Source organism: Chelonia mydas, chromosome 9 (genome assembly GCF_015237465.2).
Source record: "Chelonia mydas isolate rCheMyd1 chromosome 9, rCheMyd1.pri.v2, whole genome shotgun sequence".
Classification (NCBI taxonomy): Eukaryota; Metazoa; Chordata; order Testudines; family Cheloniidae; genus Chelonia; species Chelonia mydas.
The window spans coordinates 48,528,906-48,549,382 of NC_057855.1; the positions used below are offsets into that span (position 1 = coordinate 48,528,906).

Below are 20,477 nucleotides of genomic sequence, written 5' to 3' on the forward strand. Positions count from 1 at the left end.
CATCCCTGTAATACAGCTGTTTTCCCTGCATCCTCAGTTTTCTGACTTGGTTTCTAACCAACAGCCCAGGATAACCATTCAGTTCCATCACAAATGATTGGAGATAATGAGCAGGTTTCTAGGGGCAGCATCTCTTCCACTCACAAAGGCAGCAGGGAAATATTCCTCCAGGATTTAGACAGGACACTTAATTAATAATTAGAATTATGCTTCTAATGCCCATATTATATTATTATTTATAAGTTACATATTTATCCCCTCATGTGTGGGCTGTGTAATTGTTTTCTGCTGCCTCAGAGCTGAGAGTGAGATGGACATTCTATACTCCATTTCTTATCTGGTGTTAAAGAGCGGAGTCTTTCTAACATGGAAAACTTTCTTTATTTCAGCTATCAAATTTGTGAGTTTATGTATGAACGGGAGCATCTCTATGACAAAATCATTGATTGTTACTTACGTGATCCAGTGAGAAAGGTAAGTAAATATGTGATGCTCTTAACGTTTCCTCAGCCAAGAAGAGAGTAGCTCCTCTTCCCCCGTCATCGACCTTCTAAGGTTAGAACCCCCTCCTTTTCTGCCAACCCTGGGCACACGCTGAGTCCTGGTCTACACTAGAGAGTTCAACTGGTTGTATGTAGCAGTTAATTGTTTTATGCTGATTTTCAATGTGTCTACAGTACCCATCCTGAATTACTGTAAGGTTTGCTTTTGCATCCATACTAGGGCTCTTTTACGCTAGTCCAAGTGAGGTGGCTGTCATTAGCTTTCTAACACAAGTGGGTCAAATTGCGTCTCAGCCAACTCTTTTAAAACTCTTGAGTGCAAATTATCCAGTCCTGCTGACCCTACATTTTTTATCTTTAGTAGACGCTGTTTAATATCCTCCTTATGGTTATGGTTGGAATAGAAAGTATTTAATCATCCTAGTATATGAATACATCATCCAGCTTATTTCAAAATGGAGAACAGAAATATTTATTGAATGCTTCTGCCTTGTCTTTATCATTATTGATAATTTACCCTCTTCATTTAGCTATGAACCTAAACCGTTATTACAATTCCTTTTGTTCCTAATATATTTTTTTAAAATCTTTTTATTATCCTTAACTTAGCTGGCCATAGATTTTTCTTTTGATACTTTCATAGAGTCTGTGGCCAGAAGAGGTCATTATGATCATCTAAACCAACTTCCTGTAATGTCTGTTTAATTCTGATTTATATTCATTGTTATCAACTTCCTGTTTTTTCCACGTGTTATAGATTATCTTTTTATTTTTTATTGTTGCTTTCACTTCATCGAACCAGGATTTTTTTAAACTGATGCAGCATTCTTAAATGCTTACGGGATTTGTATTTAGTAAAATGTCCTTAAAAATTCTCAATTCTCATCTAGATTTGATTTTTTTTTTTCCCCCCTCCCAGTCAGTTTTACAATTGATCTCTCTAGTGTAGTTGAGGATTAGGTTAGTGTCCAAAAATCACCTTCTTCTTGGGGTTTGTCTTGGTTAACTTAAACCACAACACAACATACATCTGAGCTTAGGCTTGCTCCTAAGTTTGGCATGCTCCCAGTGTTTCTCCCAGCAGTTCCCCTCTGTCCCTGCCCATGATTCCCTCTCCTGAGAGAGACTTCAAACCCCTCTTATTTTCTGGCTGCAATTAAGTGCTCTTTCATTAGGTCAATGAAAATTACTCTGCATTTTTCTGGCCGATTTTCACACCTGACAGCAGCATGACTCAGTAGAAGAGCCTTGCAGCTTCTCTTTTTGGAATATTAGATCTGATATTGTGAACTTCTTATAGACTTGCAGGCTGAAATCTATATGGGAGAAGGAGAAAAGTAGACGTGAAAAGAAAAGTGGATAATAGAGACAGGGAGAAGAAACAGAGGACTAGAGAGAGTGATAGGTGGAAGTGGGGAGGATAAAGGAGAATTGGGGAGCTGCTGAGGACGACACAGGAGAATCTTGAAGAGAATGTGAGCACTAGCAAGCAATACAGTGGGAAGGTGGGAGCAATGACCTTCACTCTGAAGGAATACTCTCTTCCCTCCTTTCATCTGTTCTCTTTGTCAAGGGGTCACATTCCATCCTCCCCAGAAGGGAAAAAGATGACTGCTCTAATAACTGAGGAGATCCAAGTAAAGCTACTCTTTGTCAACAATCTCAGCCACTTCTTTTCACATACAGTTCTTCTACTCCTCATACTTTCCCTTTGTTCCTTTAGGAACTACTTTAGGTCAAACTATAACTATTACCAGTAGCTGAGGTTGTCCAACAATTCAGTCATTGGAAGTGGCGCTTCCCAAGGTGGGCTAGCCCTAGTACTGCTTCTGAAGTGCACTCCTTCTGTGACTGTATGTTTTAATTCTGTGAGCGGAGCTATTACGTTAAAACCTCCCTATCAGTTTATCTTCACCTCTAACAACCAAAGGTTTCAGAGTAGCAGCCGTGTTAGTCTGTATTCGCAAAAAGAAAAGGAGGACTTGTGGCACCTTAGAGACTAACCAATTTATTTGAGCATAAGCTTTCGTGAGCTATAGCTCACTTCATCGGATGCAACCGATGAAGTGAGCTACAGCTCATGAAAGCTTATGCTCAAATAAATTGGTTAGTCTCTAAGGTGCCACAAGTACTCCTTTTCTTCTAACAACCAAAGAAATCCTTAAATAATCAATTGTCCACGTTGCAAATACAGTTTAGTGGGTAGTCTGAAAATGACTGTGTCCAAATAAGTGAGTTTGCAAGCTGTCATTGATGCACTTCCCAGAACATACTATACCTTCTTAGTTCATGCCTTTCAGGAAGAAGTGTTCAACTACATCCACAATATCCTATCCATTCCTGGGTACAGTGCCGAGGAGAAGCAGTCAGTGTGGCAGAAGGCTATGAAACACATTGAGGTACAGCATAGACTGAATTGCTTGTTTTTCTGAATTTAAACCAGTTTCTCCCTTATCCACCTTGTGCTTCTTTGTAGGCAGGAGAGTATTGTCTTTGAGAATGGCATAGCTGGTTTTGGTAGGGTTTATAGAAGAGGAGTTTCCTGAAGCACTGCAAAGGAGGAGTTGATAGCTGCTATACGTTTTGTCTTGTGGTGTGTGGTGTGTATTTTCAGTAGTCACATAGTGCATGTTTACTGTGCATTCCATCAAAGCATTCGACAATGCACGATGAGTTGGTGTCTTGTAAAGAAGACAATATCCTTATTTTACAGAGGCAAACTGAGTCAAAGAGAGGTTAAGTTAAAATCACACAGCATGTGAGTGGCAAAGTCAGGAATACCACACACACAAATCCTGTTTCCCAGTCCCCTGCTCTAACCAATAAACAACTCTCCTTCCCCTTTTTCAAAGTTCAGTACAAACACAATTTTAAAAAGCTTGAGACAAAAATTCCCAGCTATTCGTATAACACCGAAGTGGTGGATATTATTTTATTCATTTGGAGGCCAAGTTTCTGGTAAATTACTGGTTTTCAAGTTAACTTTCATCATCAAAACTATATTTCAATGACAGTGTAATTATAGGGCTGAAAAGCTGTTCATTCTTGGTACATTATTTTTCACGATTGTTATCTTGCAGGATGAAAAATCTCTCTCCAAAGTAGGCTAAACAATTATCCTCCATGAGGATTAATGATGTACCGAATTTCATTTGAAAATGATCATTTTCAGTTACTTAAACTTAAACTCAAAGCTTCTAATTGTTTAACTTTGGGTAACTGTAAATTATGATTCATTTTATGTGAAACTTGGCAAAAGAAATCACTCTGACTTAATCAAATTGTCCATTCCTCGTCTGAAAAGAATATTTTTGCCAAAGTTCTGAGTAGTTGTAAGGTAGGCTTTGCTAGAAACACCTTTTATATTGCTTTAGTAGTGGCCCACTATAATATATCTATTGTGCTAGTCCCTGAATAGTGCTGTATCACATTCTTTCAGTGCTTTTCAGGCTCCTTGGTGCCATATTTATATGTGAATAACTTACTCTTACCAACATAAATGCATGAGTGGAAAATTAATCTATGTATGACCTGTGAGGACAGTATGGAATTGAGGAAAAAGTGCTTCTGATCAGAACAGAATGAATTAGATAAATTCACAAAGGAAATTCTTTTTCCCTTCACCTGCCATCCTGTCTGGTTTTGTTGTAGTGATACTGCCCTGGTGAAGAACGATTCCGTTGTAGGTTTCCTAATGATGTCAGATACGATATAGAGCCTTTTTGTCCCTGGTTTCAGTCCAGCTGAGGCCTGTATTGATCGGAAGTTATCACCGTTGGAATGCCAGTGAATGGCCTGTGAAATTAGTTGATGGTTTTAGTCCACTTCCTGCACAACAGGAGCCACATCACCAAAACACGTGCACAACTGGCACTAACTGGAAGTCTTGTCGGAGCAACAGGGGTGGAACGCAGGGAAGAAGAGCTGGTGAGGTGACAACTGCAGCTCAGGATTGAGGCCCATGTGTCACCAGTATGAGGATTTTTGTGCTCTGTCTCTGCCTGTTCTGTACCTCTTAATCTTTTTTTAATTGTTGCTTCAAAAGCATTCCTCACCCACTGTTACTACACTTCTAGATGTGGTCATGTAGATTTGTAGGTATAGTACAGTATGAGTGGGATCAGCATTAATGCATGATCCTGTAGTTTGTAAGACTAAAGGTAGTGTATTTTCTCCCTCTGTCTCCAGGAGCTGCTGTTACTGAGCCCGAATAAAGCGGCAGACCTGATAGCCACTCACTTCAATGACCAGATTGAGGGAATCATTAAAAATCTTCAGGTAAAAACTTGCAAACGCACTTTGGATTGAACTATGTTTTTATAATTGAATCAGGTGTTTCTCAGCATTGGCTCTGGCCATGTTCACAGGGATTTTCAGACCAGCTCAAGCTGGAGGTCCATCTAGTCCAGTCTCTGACAGTGGCCAGAACCAGCTGCAACAGAGGAAAGTGTAGAAGCCCCTGAACTGCGCATTTATGAAATAACTTGTTGCTGGGAGAGTTTCCATCCAACCCCCTGCCTGAGGTCAGTTGTGTAGCCTGAAACTGAAAGGTGTATTTCTTCTTCAAGTAGTGTCTCTATGGGTGCTCCATAGGTGTATGTGTGCCTCTGCACCTCTAATTGAAGATTTTTGGTAGCAGTGTCCCATTGAGTCCTCACATGTGTCCTCCCTCCCTCGTGGTCTGCCTTGAGGCTATTTAGCACAGCTTGGGCGGGAAACCCCCCCCCCCCTTCTTTTTCTACTGGCCTCAGAAGGAATGAGCAGTTGTCCCTTCCTTATCTGTGTCATTAGCATAAGTAGTGTTTGTTTTGTTACCTTTGTTCTTCTTAAAAGTAGTTAGGCTAGTGTTTCTTTGTTTTATTTTATTCCTTTGGGTTTAAAAAAAAAAAAAGAGAGAGAGAGAAAAAGGAAAAGAACTTCAGTTTCCTGCCCTGTCTGGGGGCATTTCCCCCCCCCCAGTCCCCCCTAGTAGACTCATAATTTTTTATTTTTAGTTTTAAAAAAAAAAAAGGGTAAAGACAACATTCTTCTGCATTCCTCCCTGCTAGAGGATGACAGCCCCCTGCCCAGGGGCATGCCTGGGTGTGTCTGCTCCAAGCCGTGCCTCTCCTGCCAGGAGTCAGTTCCTTGTAATGGCCAGACACACTCTTTGTGCCTGGTTTCAGAGTAACAGCCATGTTAGTCTGTATTCGCAAAAAGAAAAGGAGTACTTGTGGCACCTTAGAGACTAACCGATTTATTTGAGCATGAGCTTTCGTGAGCTACAGCTCACTTCATCGGATGCATCCGATGCTCACGAAAGCTCATGCTCAAATAAATCGGTTAGTCTCTAAGGTGCCACAAGTACTCCTTTTCTCTTTGTGCCTGGGAGAGCCTCACAGAAGTGCTTTACCTGCCACAGCTAAAATGGCAGCCTCACAGGAGCTGGGAGCTGAAGTTAAAACGCCTCCCTATGGAGAAAACACTTCAGTCTGCAGGGGACTCCGGAAACCCCCGATCATCCCTGGAGCCTTCAGGGGTCGACTCATGAAGAGGAGAAGGAGGGGGGGAGAGAGAGAGAGCCACCAGCAGACTACCCCTGGAAAGGCTCATAAAAAGAGCTCCTCGAAGCAGCTGGCCAGCCAGAGGGGCTCCCCAGAGCAGCTACCTTGGTAGGGTGACACCAGCAGCTCTGAAGCACGGCACCTATAAGGGGCCCCCTGCTGTGAGCTCTGCTCTGAAGCAGGCACCGGAGAAGGGGTCTCCTGCTGTGAGCTCTGCTCTGCAGCACCATCCCGAAGGCACTGGTCCCAGAGACAGAGATGGAGGGGCTTCCACACTCATGCTCTCATAGTACCGCCCCCTAAGGAGAGGGGACAATTACCGTACCATCTGTAAAAGAGTGGCACAGAGAAACCCTTTGGTATATCAAGGATCTACAACCTATCCTGAAAGACGACCCAGGACTCTCACAAATCTTGGGAGACAGGCCAGTCCTTGCCTACAGACAGCCCCCCAACCTGAAGCGAATACTCACCAGAAACCACACACCACACAACAGAACCACTAACCCAGGAACCTATCCTTGCAACAAAGCCCGTTGCCAACTGTGCCAACATATCTATTCAGGGGACACCATCAAAGGGCCTAATAACATCAGCCACACTATCAGAGGCTCGTTCACCTGCACATCTGCCAATGTGATATATGCCATCATGTGCCAGCAATGCCCCTCTGCCATGTACATTGGTCAAACTGGACAGTCTCTACATAAAAGAATAAATGGGCACAAATCGGATGTCAAGAAGTATAACGTTCATAAACCAGTCGGAGAACACTTCAATCTCTCTGGTCACACGATTACAGACATGAAAGTTGCGATATTACAACAGAAAAACTTCAGAAACAGACTCCAAAGAGAGATTGCTGAATTGGAATTAATTTTGCAAGTTGGATAAATTAACTTAGGCTTGAATGGAGACTGGGAATGGTTGATTCATTATAAAAAGTAACCTATTTCCCCTTGTTTATTCCTTCCCCCCCCTCCCCCCCCCCCCCCCACCCCCCCCCCCCCCCCCCGTTCCTCAGACGTTCTTGTTAAACCCTGGATTTGTGCTGGAAATGGACCACCTTGATTATCATACACATTGTAAGGAGAGTGATCACTTTAGATAAGCTATTACCAGCAGGAGAGTGGGGTGGGGGGAGAGAAAACCTTTTGTAGTGATAAACACCCATTTTTTCATGGTCTGTGTGTATAAAAACATCTTCTGTATTTTCCATGGTATGCATCCGATGAAGTGAGCTGTAGCTCACGAAAGCTTATGCTCAAATAAATTGGTTAGCCTCTAAGGTGCCACAAGTACTCCTTTTTCTTTTTGCGAATTCAGGCTAACACGGCTGTTACTCTGAAACCTTTGGTACCAGGTGCACCTTCCCAACCATCGATACTGACAGCATACTACAGATACTCCTCTGTGGTACCACGTGAGCCCGTGGTAACACACCTGCTCTGGTACTCTGGAGACCTGTGGCCAGGGGCGGCGAGTTATATACACACGTAGTGCCCAGGTTCCAGCAACATTCAGGGCCCGGGGGCCCAGCTACACCAATGTTTGGGGCCGGGTCTTTCCCCCGGTCCCCACTTGCTGCTCCCTCTCACCTCCCCCGGCCCCGGAGCCCTCACGCTGACTCTGCTTTGCTGGCTCCCCGCATCAACTGCTGCCACAGGGTCCTACTGCCCACCATTCACTAATGGCAGGGCAGGCTGCCCTTCTGCCCTAGCCCTGAGCCTCTCCAACGCCCCAAACCCCTCAACCACAGCCCCAGACAGAGCCCTCATCCCCCCACACCCTAATTCTCTGTCCCAGCCCTGAGCCCCCTCCCCCACCCCAAACCTCTCATCCTCAGACCCACAGCCCTCACCCCTGCACCCCCTCCTATCCCCAAACTCCCTCCCAGAGCCTGCATCCCCACGCACCCCCTCCCCCTTCCCACACACCCCCTCCCAGAGCCTGCATCCCTCACCCCCTTCTACACCCCCAGCCCAGAGCCTGCACCCAGCACCCAAACTCCATCCCAGAGCCTGCACCCCAGACTCCCTCCCAGAGCCTGCACCCCTCCTGCACCCTAATCCCCAGCCCAGGGCCTGCACCCCAGACCTCCTCCCCCCACCCAAACTCCCTCCCAGAGCCTTAGGTAGGTGGGGGGCAGGTTCTGGGCACCACCAAAATTTCTACAAACCTGCCACCCCTGCCTGTGGCCTCAGTACCCAGAGAGAGACAATTACCATACCATCTCTAAAATAGTGGCACCAACAAACTTTCTGTACTGGGCACAACAAAACTCTCATTGAGGGAGTGCTCTGCCCAACTATCGGTACTGACAGCGTACCACGGAGACTCCTCTGTGGTACCAAATGAACGCATGGCACTGCACAAGCTCTGGTACCCTGGAGACCTGATGATTGGGAAAGAACCACAATCCCCATTACTTGGTACCAGGACCCCAGTATCAAGCACATCCCGGCACCCAGAATCGCTCTTGGCACTGGGCTATATACTGCCAATACCCCAGTCAGCACCACCCTTACGCAGTGAAGAATCTGACACTGGCCAGGAGGAGATCATTTTCCTGGCCCTCATTGTGGCCGACTGTCACACTACAAGGGTCCCCCCCAATTCCATCAAGCTAACTTACAATCACAGTACGGGCCCCCTGCGGTAAGCCCACCGCCCATGCCCACCTTTGTCCCTCACCCCCCCGAAGGCCATATTGTAATTCTTGGGCGACGTACGCACATATGTCGCGACCATCCCCGATGTCTCTCAGGGAGAGTCCACCAGATGGTTTGCTACAGCCTGGCTGTCCAGACACCTGACTCAGGGCAGGAGGAAGCTTTTTCAGAACAGGAAAAAGAACCTGAAGAGGAAGCTACCCCTCCAGCATACTTCTCCTCATCTCTCCCAGATGAGGCTGTGCTGCCCACCCCTCATCACTAGGTGAAGATTTTAGGAACTTTCTGGATCTTACCAAGAGGGTGGCAGATTCCCCTACAGGAGGTGGCAGATACACATCACAGGTTGGTGGAAATTCTGCACACCACCGTCTCATCTAGAATTGTCCTCCCAATTAATGAGACGATTCTAGATCCTACCAAAGTAATCTGGCAGACACCAGCCTCCATTGCACCATCCAGCAACAGAGTGTAAACAAACAAACCAAAAAAAACCCCTACATCTCTACCCAAAGAGGCAGACTTTGTTTTCAACATCCGCAACATGATGCCAAGTCAACTCCATATGATCAGGCTTGGCAAGATGGTGTATTCATCGACAACATTACTGTTTAGAGTCATAAATTACCAAACTGTCATGGCCAAATACAATTTTATTAATTATGGGAAACCCAATATGTTTCTGGAACATTACTGGAAACACAAAAAGAACAGATTCAGACCATTCTTAGAGACGGTCAGTTAATAGCCAGACTGGTCTTAGAGACAGCACTGGATGTAGCTGTTACAGCTGCCTGCCCAAGTCTCCATGATAGTGGAACTGAGGTGGGTTGTGTTGTGGTTTTTTTTTTTGTTTTTGTTTTTTTGGCTTTTTTGGCTACACCTCTCTAGATTGCCGAAAGAGCTACAGACTTCCAATGTGAAGGGCCACACTCTTTGCGGAGAAGACAGATTTTTCTCTCCACATCCTGAAGGATTCTCAGGCCACATTATACTCCTTAGGAATCTACACTGTGGGACAGAAGAGAAGATGTACCTCTCAACTGCACCACAGGTCACAATCTTCTCAATACCCACCATCTCAGTGCTGTTATGAGCCACAGTGTAAGAGGACCAGGGCTCAAAAGTGGGAACAGTCTGCACCCCAGTCCATGACTTCTCAAACTGTCTCTTATAAGCACTTTTGATGAGCTGGTCGAGGGCCTGAACAATGATATCTTACAGAATCAGCTACCATCTATACACCTGTCATGCCATTCAGAAGTCACCTTGCCCTACTTCACAGCAGTTAGGACCAGCTCTAAAGGAAGGAGATTGATTTCTAGCCCTGAACCTACAGGGTGCCTACTTCCATATCTCAATACAACCATCATACAGGAGATATCCTATTGCTTACCTTTGGGGCAGGATCATTTTCAGTACAGACTGCTCCACACAGGGTATTCTCCAAGTTTCTCTTCATTGTAGCGACATACTAACCGCGGTACAATGACTAGACTTTATCAGCACCAAGCCTGATGCAGTACAAGCGAGAGCGTTCCTCTTGCTACCCACATTCACCACCCTGGGACACATCTGCCTAATACTCTGGGGAGATCACCTACACAACCACAAGGTTCAAGACAAATAGCCTTCCACAGAAATGACCTTCCATAAAGCTCTTTTGGGGCGAAGGGCTGTCAGGAGTGCCTGTGCACACTTTCTGCCTTTCTTCAAAAACAACACACAAAGGTCATGATGGACTTAATGTGACCTGTATGTTTTGTGTAAACCACCAAGGAGCTGCCAGATCTCCTTCCCTCTACAGGACAGCACTCAAACTTTGGAATTGATGCACCCATCACAATGTGCTCATCTCAGCTATCTGTCTACCAAGGATACAGCCGACAGTCTCAGTTGCAATTTTCTCATGACAATGAGTGGGTACTGAATTCAGAGGTGCTTCAAGGTATATCCACCCTTTGAGGAACCATGACTATGGATTTCTTTATTTAACGGAACAAGAAAGGTCCTTGTTACTGCTCCAGGGCTGGCCTGGGGAAACATTCACTGGCAATTGCCCTCATCTTCCCACAAGACAGGGCCCCCTTGTACGTCTTTTCCCAGTTTCCTACTCTATCCAAGATTCTGTTGGAAATTCAGCAAGACAAAGCGAGAGTTATTCTGATTGCCCCTCTTGACCATGACAAGTCTGGCTCCCTTACCTGACGCAGATGGCAATATGCCCTCCTGTTTCTCTTCAGCCCATCCCTCACCCGCTCTCTCAAAACAATGGGCTGACCCTTCACCCCAACCCGCGGGTCCTCCACCTCCAGGCTTGGCTTCTTCTTAGTTCCAAGTCTTAAAGGCAGAATGCTCTGACAAGCTGAAAGATGTGTTGCAACACAACCAAAAGTTGACCACTCAACATACTTATCTACAAAATGGAAACGACTCCAAGTTTGTGTCATTCCAAACACACAGACCCAACCTCATCTTTTCTCCCTCTGATTTTGCACTACATTATAAACTCTCACTCAGCTCCCTTAAGGTTCATCTCGCAACAAAATTGGCTTCCGACTTGGTGTTTGCTCACCCGCTAATGAGTAGCTTCTTTAAGGGCATTGGGAATCTCTTCCCGCGTGTGACACCACCTGCTCCAGCCTGGGACTTTAACCTAGTTCTCAGGGCTTTGAATAGACCTTCCTCCGAGTCCAGGGCAACTTGTTCTCTCTCTCACCTGTCCATGAAGACAGCATTTCTAATTTCCATCACCTCAGCTAGGCACATAGGAGAAATAGTGGCCCTGATGGCACATCCATCATTCACAACCTTTTTTTAAAAAAAGACAAAGTAACTCTAAGGCCATATCCCAAGTTTCTCCCTACTTTCTCTGCACTTTCCATATGAATCAACAGATCCATCTCCCTGTTTTTTCCCAAAAACCACATTGTAACACCTGGGAGATAATTGTGCATATGCTAGATATTAGAAGGACATTAGCATTCTACTTGGACAGGACTAAAGACTTCAGGAAATCCCCTAAACTCTTCCTTTTGTCCACAGAAAGATCCAAATGCTCTGTGATATCAGTTCAAAGACTATCCAAATGGGTCTCTAGTTGCATTAGTCACTTATGAAGGGCACAACTTGCTTCCATCCAGAGTCCATACACACTCCATGAGGTCATTTTCTACCTCAGTCACATTCTGTAGGGATACCTCTATCTCAGCAATCTATAGCGCAACGACTTGGGCCTCTGCCCATACTTTCGCAGAATATTATGCAATTGCTGAAGATTTGGCCGCTGACACCATCTTCGACTCCACAGTACTCTCTGTAGTAAAAGACTCCACTCCGAAGTACCAGCCTCCAGTGGTGGGTACTGCTCAGGAGTCACCTACAGTGAAGCATCCATAGGGACACTACTCAAAGGAGAAGGAGGAGTTACTAATCTTGTGAAGTAACGATGGTTCTTTGAGATGTGTGTCCCTGTGGGTGCTCCACAACCCACCCACCCTCCCTTCTACTTCAGAGTTCTCGATAGGGCTGTGCAGTAGAGAAGGAAGTGAGGGGGGTTCGTCTGTGCAGTGCTAAATAGCCTCAAGGCAGACCATGAGGGAGGGAGAGCACATGCACCGGCTCTACGGGACACTGCTACCAAAAATCTCCGATTAGAGGTGCAGGGGCACACATACAGTGTGTGCACCCATAGGGGGGACATATCTCGAAGAACCATCATTACTGCACAAGGTGAGTAACTTCCTCATCCCTTCCAAACACTTCTAAATCCTTACAAATGGAACCCTTGGTGCTCTCCTCTGTACAAATATATAGCAAGGAGTCAGACTATTCCCTTTAGTAAGAAGCTGCTGTGCCCTTCTGTGCTTGGCATCAATACATTCCATTCGGGGGAGGGATAGCTCAGTGGTTTGAACATTGGCCTGCTAACCCCAGGGTTGTGAGTTCAATCCTTGAGGGGGCCATTGAGGGATCTGGGGCAAAAATTGGGGACTGGTCCTGCTTTGAGCAGGGGGTTGGACTAGATGATCTCCTGAGGTCCCTTCCAACCCTGATATTCTATGATTCTCCCTAAACAAGGTTTAAAAGAGCTGCTTTCCTAGCTGCCCCAAACATAGTGCCTGCCAGGATCCATTCAAACATGTCTGTCCATCAAGCCAATTTTATATAGACAGTCTGTTCTTATCTGTCCTGCTGCTGGGGAGGTACAGAACCAACCTCCATTTTTGTTGTGATAGTTATAATAAATAGTTCTGCTCTTGGTTAGATTGTCTTGGTTTTTGATAAGTTTATTAGATAGTTTCAACAGCTTTTCGTTGTTTGATACCACAAGCTTTGCCAATTCTGGTAGATCCAGCAAATAACCTGCACTTAAGAGGTGCGTCCCATTTCTGATTTCTATGATAAATGTTGAGCGAAGGACGCTGTCAGGGACTGTTGTCTAATAGACTTCCTAAAAGGGCTCAAAGGATTGACACTCCATGCAGCATTTGCTTCTGCACCAGGCTCTTAAAACTTGTGGGTTACAGGCCTGTTTTTTAGAGCTGCTTGTTCGGTCTAAAGATCCTCTCAGAGTCAAGATCTGTTGTCACGGTGGTGTGGCAGCAAGGTTTATCCACTCCTTGGTAAGACCACTGCTGGAATACTGTGTTCAGAGCTGGTGTCTTGGTTTCTAAAAAGATGTTAAAAATTGAGAGCTGCAAGAGTGATTTAAAGTCTGGAAAGGAGTCTTATGGTGAAAAACTTAAGGAGTCCAGTCGATTTCTCTTATCTAAGAGAAGGTTCAGAGTTGATGGTCTGTAATTACCTATCCAGGAAAAAGGTATCTAACAATGGAGAGCTCTTTAATCTAGCAGACAAAGACATAGTGCAATCCAAAGAGGAGGAAGTTGAAGCTAGACAAATTCAAACTGAAATAAGAGAGAGTTTTTTTTTACAGTGAAGGTAGTTAACCATTGAAATAGATTGCCAAGCGATGTCGTAAATTCTCCATCACAAGTTCTTAACTAAAGATGAATGACTTTCCAAAGATGCTCTAGTTCAGCCACAAGTTACGGTTTTAGTTGTGGGAATCACTGGGTAAAATTCTGTAGCCTGTGAAGGTCAGACTACTAGATCATAATCTCTTTTGGCCTTAAAATGTATCTATCTATGAAGCTCAGGTTGCTTCACTTGACAGCACAGCTGCAGGGTTTCTAAGACCGGATGGCTAGCACTTGTTCATAACGATCATGTAGTCCTTTTACAATCCAAAAAACAACCGTTAGGCTAGGAGGAATTATACCAAGTGAAACTGGTTTAGGAGATTTCCTCAAGGCAGCGGCTCTGGCCAGACTCTTCATGAGCATCAGTCCCATAAGAGTGAATAATATTTCTTTCAATGGGTATAACTTCAGACAACTCAACACCAGATTATTATATTAAAATATTAATTCTTTTTTGTTTTCCCCACTATTCAGGACCAATTCTTGCTTTTCCAATTTTTGAGAAGTCTCCTTGACCCAAGGTATGTAAATTGGATAGTTTATAACTTTCTGCTCAAAATCATAACTCTTTAGTTAAAGTACACTGCTGTAAACACATGTATAAATGCATAAATACACACATGACCATAAAACATTGTAGGGTACAATTCTGCCTTGACATGGGAATGATCCAGATGAGCTAACAAGGCTTTTCCATCCCAGGTCTTTAAGATTTTGTGATTTTTCACATTACACAAACGTTTGCAGATACTTGCATCATGAAGGCAGAGAAGGAGCTAATACAGATCCAAAGAGAGGCAAGAAATTGATTAGCTGAGCTCCACTGTAGCTGCTGCTATAAAAGGCTGTCTATTCTGAGGACAAAGTTATTCTCCTTGAGATAGGAGCTAAAGTCTCTGCAAACCACAGGAGACTAGTCTGCGAGTGACAGGGCCAGTCAAGATAGATACACTTGATACATAAAAGATACTTCTGCTCTCTGTGACTGGGTTTTTACATTGGGATTGCTATACGCTAACCTCATGCTGGTGAGCCTAGCCCAGAAAGGCCTGAGTGTGGCTTCTTAAAGGGGTAGGGCCAGTTGGGGAGTGATTATCAATTGAGATGTCCATGGTAGGAGTCTCTCCCTGCATTAAACTGTATTGTGCAGTTACAAAAGTGATTCCATAGGAAAGGGGGTGAAATGAGCATAGGGACAAAATTCCGTTTCTGAAAACTTGCTTTGCCTGTTTTTCTCTTCTGATTACCAGCAGTCTAAGCTTCTGCTGTTGTTCTCTAAGAATCCACAAATTTGTCAGTTACTTTATTGAGATGCCCAGAACTGAACACACAATCCTGTACAGTGATAATTCTCAGTTCATAAATTTTCAGTATGAGTGTCTGTGTGCTCCAGATGTTTGGCTTGCATATTGATAAACAGGAGTTACTGCCATCTGGATTTTGAATTTGCCTGTGTTTGTGCAACAGTATCACCATCAGATTATTGTGATAAATGAGCCCCAAAGAAAGGAGAAATTGCACTGGACTTCAATATTTTTCTTGTCAACAGCAATAGGTTTCATAAATCTCCAGGTAATAAACTCATCCAATTTAGCCCTGAAATAGTTAGGAAGTGGCCACTTCCCTCTTAGTCTGATCATAAGCACATACATTACACTGTGTGTTCAAACCATCAACAGGAAGTCACTCTTAAAAGCATAATATCAACTTTTGAATCTGATTGTACAAAATCTCTCTACTTCCTGTACAGGACTGACATTCAACAAGCCACAGTCAGGCCACAGACCCTGCCTCTTTGCACTACCTGAATTCCTGCAGTGTTCACATTTTGTACAACATGGCTGTAAATATGGATAAAGTCCATTTAATTCTCTCAGGGCTTCAGCAGTATTGCTGGAGGTCCAAAATAATAGAATTAAATGCGTATAATGGATTGATTGCACATGCCATAATGACCAATAAGGAAAACATAAGTGGGATTCTATGTGCAGAAGAATGATCCTTAATAGAATTTAAATGAGCCCAGTGAACTTATTTTTGCAACTATCACTACAGAGCGAAGGAGGTGGAAGCCCAAGAATTCAGTTTCTTTATTGACAATATTCCCCTGACCTGTCCTATTCTTAAGAAATTCTCTCTGAAGAGATCTTAGATTATTGGAGTAGTTTATTATTCATAACACACAAGCTTATACTGATTATGTTGTGTTGGCAGTGCTGTGGATTTGTGTGTGTGTGTGTGTAATGGGGATATACTTCAAAATGAGCTTTAGCAATATAATTCGTTTGCACTTTATGAAATATGAAAACTTTTTTTCACAGTAGTTTGTAAATTGATTTGGTTTATTTACTTCAAAAGGCCTGATCTGCAAGGTTATAACTTAATTTCATGGCTGCTGAACAGTCAAAGAATATCTACATCAGCTTATTAAAACCATTTTTTTTAAATGTCCAATCTTTGTAGCATGTCAGAAGGAAGAACCATGATTCAAGGCCATTCAAAAACATCTGTCTTTCTCCAATCCATATGAATGTTTATATCCTCTTTCAGGCAGAGGTTTTATTAAAACAGAGATTCCTAAAGGAACAAATAAGTTTAATGTCTCAAATACAAATGTTTTCATGGCAGCACATGAGACTAGATTCATTCCCCTAATGTAACTACACTGAAGTTACGGGAAATACGTCGGAGATTAATCTGGCCGATTTAATTTAGCGAGAGTTTTATTTTAAATTAGGGGCGTGGGGGTTAATAGAAATTGCCATGGGAAATTTAAAACCCAGTGCCCTTGTGTCCATGACTGATAAGCAATGATGGTAAATAGAGAGAAGTGTATATTTCTACAGTTCTCTTATCAAAGCTTTTATTACATTTTCATTTCCATTTCCTGATCAATTCCCAGGAAAGACAGTGTTTCCATTGCAAACAAGTGCAATGAAATCCATTCATTTGTGGTGTGTGTTTGGGTGATGTACCTGCTGTGCCTGTTGTTTTTACCAGAACAAAGAGCTGAGAAGCATGAACAAATTTATATCTAAATTTAGGACACAATTATAAAATCATAGAAATGTAAGGCTGGAAGAGACCTTGAGATGTCACCTAGTCCACCCCTCACCCCCATGCTGAGGCAGAGGGGCTGGAATATATTTACATGCTGTGTTAATAGTGGTTTGGCAGTCTTAACAGATTAATCAGCTAATCATGGCTTGGTGTGTGCAGCTAGCCTCTGGCCCAGAGATCTGTGGGAAGGTTGCTGGGGATACCCGTTCCCTTTAAAGCTTCAGGTGACCTTTTAGGTATCCTGGACTCAAACCACAGAACTTCTTGGGAAGTACCGAGCTCTTGAATTTGACATTGTTCTGTAGGGGAGCCATTATAGAGGGCAGCCGTTCTTCAGGTTTAGTTCTGGGTTTGTAACCTGTGTTTTGTCTGCTACATGCAGCCTTTTACTTTATCTAACATGTCTACTGCTTGAATGAGATACAATAGCAATTAAAATTCCTGTCTGTGTTCCAGGGAAGGTATCAATCAGGACATGCTACAGATATCTCCCTGTGTCACTGAACAGTTCATTGAGTTGTTGTGTCACTACAATCCTGACCATGTTTTAGAGACACTGCAGGTTCTGGAGTTCTACAGACTGGAAGAGACCATTCAGGTAAGGCTGGTACACCGTGACTGCTCATCCACATTCAGTCAGATTTTAGTAAAGGTGTTTAAACTTAGTTAAATGCAGTTCCTATCAAATGAGTTTCTGTCATGGTTTAGGCAGTCAGCATGGACAGGACAAACAGAGCTATGCTCCAGTCTAGGTCACAATTCTATTAGCCCAGTTCTTAATTGTTATTCTCACATGGTTAAGAAATAAAGAAGAATTGGGAAATGCTGTAAAATCTGATTCTAACATGCTTTGATCCTATTCATGATGATGCCTGTGTGGTGCCAGAGAGCAGTTTAGCTGCTGCTCTTTTTAAAACTTAACTTACTAATTTCCAAATTCAGTTCTCAGCTCATTGAGGAGAGGATCTAAGTCTTCAGAATGGAATCTTTTCTTCTGTCATTTGGTTAGATCAGGTGTGGGCAAACGTTTTGGCCCGAGGGCCACATTGGGGAATAGAAATTGTATGGCGGGCCATGCATGCTCACAAAATTGGGGTTGGGGTGCGGGCTCTGGGGTGGAGCTGGGGAGGAGGAGTTTGGGGTGTAGGAGTGTGCTCTGGGCTGGGACGAAGGGGTTTGGAGGGGGGGAGGGGGATCAGTCCTGGGGCAGGGGTGCAGGAAGGGGTGCAGACTCTGGGGTGGGGTTCGGGATGAGAGGTTTGGGGTGCAGGAAGTTGCTCTTGGCTGGGATCAAGGGGTTTGGAGAGTGGGAAGGGGATCAGGGCTGGGGCAGAGGGTTGGGGTGTGGGGAGAGGCTCAGTGGGTGCAGGCTCCGAGCGATGCTTACCTCAAGCAGCTCCCGGAAGCAGTGGCATGTCCCTTCTCCGGCTCCTATGTGGAGGCGCAACCAGGCAGCGTCTGCACACTACCCCATCCGCAGGCACCAGAGCATGGCTGAGCTGCCTGGTGCAAGCCGTAGTTTGCCCACCCCTGGGTTAGATCCTGTGTAAAGTGTTTGTTTTAGGGAATATCTTTCAAGCCAATACAATCAGATTGCAGTCTGTTTCATATATAAACATACAAACATTCACATTCTAATGGCAGTATGTGGTGTTTTTCTTTTACATGTAACTAGGTTATGGGAATAGAGCTCTCTATTTTTGTGGCTGGTAAAAGTGTTGGAAGGTGCTTGAAACCATAAGAGACTAATACTTCTGTAGGCAGCACTTCCGGTACTTTACAGCTTATAGAGATTCTTATTCTCCTGTATTTGATTATTATGGCTCATAATCTTTCCTTGATTTTGATTTTTGTTCGTTTCTATTTAAGCTTGGAATTCCCTTTTTAATAGTTATAGTGTGAGATTAGGAATGAAGACACTCCATCTCATGTGAAAATGTCTGTGTGCCTCAGACGGGGAATATCCAGGATCATGAGCACATGGATGCACAGGAAATGTGAAGTCCACTCTGACCAATGCAATCACTCCATTCTATCTAACAACAGAAATAGCAGATACTTTAAAATAGACTATTTTTTTTGCCCAGATTACCCAGAAACACCTGCTCCATGAAGCTTCCTCCTACCTGCTGGAGAAGAAAGGAGATGTTCATGGTGCCTTCCTAGTAATGCTTGAGGTATAGTAAACTGATGTCCTGTATTCCAAAGCTGAACACTTCTGCTGAAATGATCAGCAGTGAGATAGGTTGTGTTGACACTAAAATGTCATTTAGTTTTCAGTGTTGTTCTGCTGAGATGAATGAGGGCAGTATTGTATTAATTTAGATGGCATAAAGTGCCCAAAGAGTCAGAGGTGGTAATGGGACTCTGAAACTGTCCAACATTAATTAAACAGTTGTAAACAAGGTTCAGTGTTTGATATACAGAGATCTCAGCCTGCTTAGTATCATGGCAAACACATTAAGTGTCCTTTTTAACCTTTTATTAAAGATACAGAAAAGAGAGAAACAGTTTAAGCATTTGAAATGTAAAGAGTTAAGTGAGGCTTTCATTTTAACAACTTCCCTTTCCCTTTAGAGAGTCTCTTGAAGGAAAAAACTCCTTATTTGACAGCCTTTTAGGTGGTAACTGTCCTTTCTGGGGAAAAGAGAAAAAGTTAGTTGATGGGCTGGAGCTGTTTTGTTGTTTGTTTGTTTAAGTCCAGTCCTGTTTTCTAGAAGACGAAACAAGAGAAAACACACAAGAAGGGCGAAAAAAAGAACAGCAAAGTTAACAAATGCAGCGTCTATCTCTGGTGTCAGCTCTCACTTGCAGCCTCACTGCTGGAGAAATACAGGCACAGCATATGATTTGAACAACCACTCTGAGACCTGGCAAACTTGGACTGTTTAGGGCATTTCACTTAGCTGTCTTTTTCTGGTCACAGGATGCAAAATATACAGAAAAAGGAGAGAGGTGTAAGAATAGAAATAAATAGGGTAGGGAGGGAAAATGACAGATTGGGGAAGGGAGGGAAGGCAGAATCTCACATTTCCAGGCAGTGCTCGGGATTTAGCAGGATCGGGTAGAGGTGGAGGTGGTGATGTCACCTGAGTCCCTCTCTGTGGCCCAGTCTGGTTAGGACATCTCTCAGAATTAGGATGAAGAAGGTCCAGGGTCCCAGGAGACACTGGGGGTGGCACCCAGGATGGTGAAGCTCACACCTTCTCCTGCTCTCATCTTTCGGTCAGCCAGTGGTCTCTTTTTAGGACCCAAAAGGGATTGATAGCTGGAATAGCTCATCCCCTTATTATTTTGTTCACCAGTTAGGCCTAATTCTGATACGCCAGTTTGTGTTCATTGGTTTCAGGCCCCACACTTCTCTTATTTACCAGGCATGATCTGAAAACAATTCCTGAATTACAGCAGAAGGCCTTTTTGTTCTAACTCACATAGTCTTTTTGTCTCCCTTTTGCCCTTTTACCCATCAACATTTATTGTTATAGATTATTGTGATGTTTTATGAGCTTTCACTCACTTTTGACAGTTGAATTCACAATTACGGTAAATTGGTAGGTCTAGTTATTACAACAGCAGTTAGCTTTTGTCAGAACTATGTTCCAGGCTGTCTGCAGACTCAGCAGACATCTCTGCATTGGTTTAAATTTGCTTTACATTTTGAATGTTGTCTTTGTAACAGATTGAGACTTGATTTTGATTATCTTAGTCAAAGTT

At 43.8% G+C, this 20,477-nt stretch overlaps 1 protein-coding gene across 5 annotated transcripts in view; it reads left to right on the top strand.

Moving 5' to 3' along the window:
- Nucleotides 1-20,477, top strand: part of VPS8 (VPS8 subunit of CORVET complex) — a 231,790-nt gene that overhangs the window by 128,325 nt on the left and 82,988 nt on the right. For all 5 annotated transcript variants that reach the window (XM_007052610.4, XM_037909562.2, XM_043523177.1 and 2 more), the window contains 6 exons: nucleotides 390-474; nucleotides 2,804-2,902; nucleotides 4,692-4,781; nucleotides 14,178-14,224; nucleotides 17,220-17,361; nucleotides 18,851-18,940. In XM_007052610.4, the coding sequence (XP_007052672.2) occupies nucleotides 390-474; nucleotides 2,804-2,902; nucleotides 4,692-4,781; nucleotides 14,178-14,224; nucleotides 17,220-17,361; nucleotides 18,851-18,940 (553 nt within the window). The remainder of the gene's footprint in view (nucleotides 1-389; nucleotides 475-2,803; nucleotides 2,903-4,691; nucleotides 4,782-14,177; nucleotides 14,225-17,219; nucleotides 17,362-18,850; nucleotides 18,941-20,477) is intronic.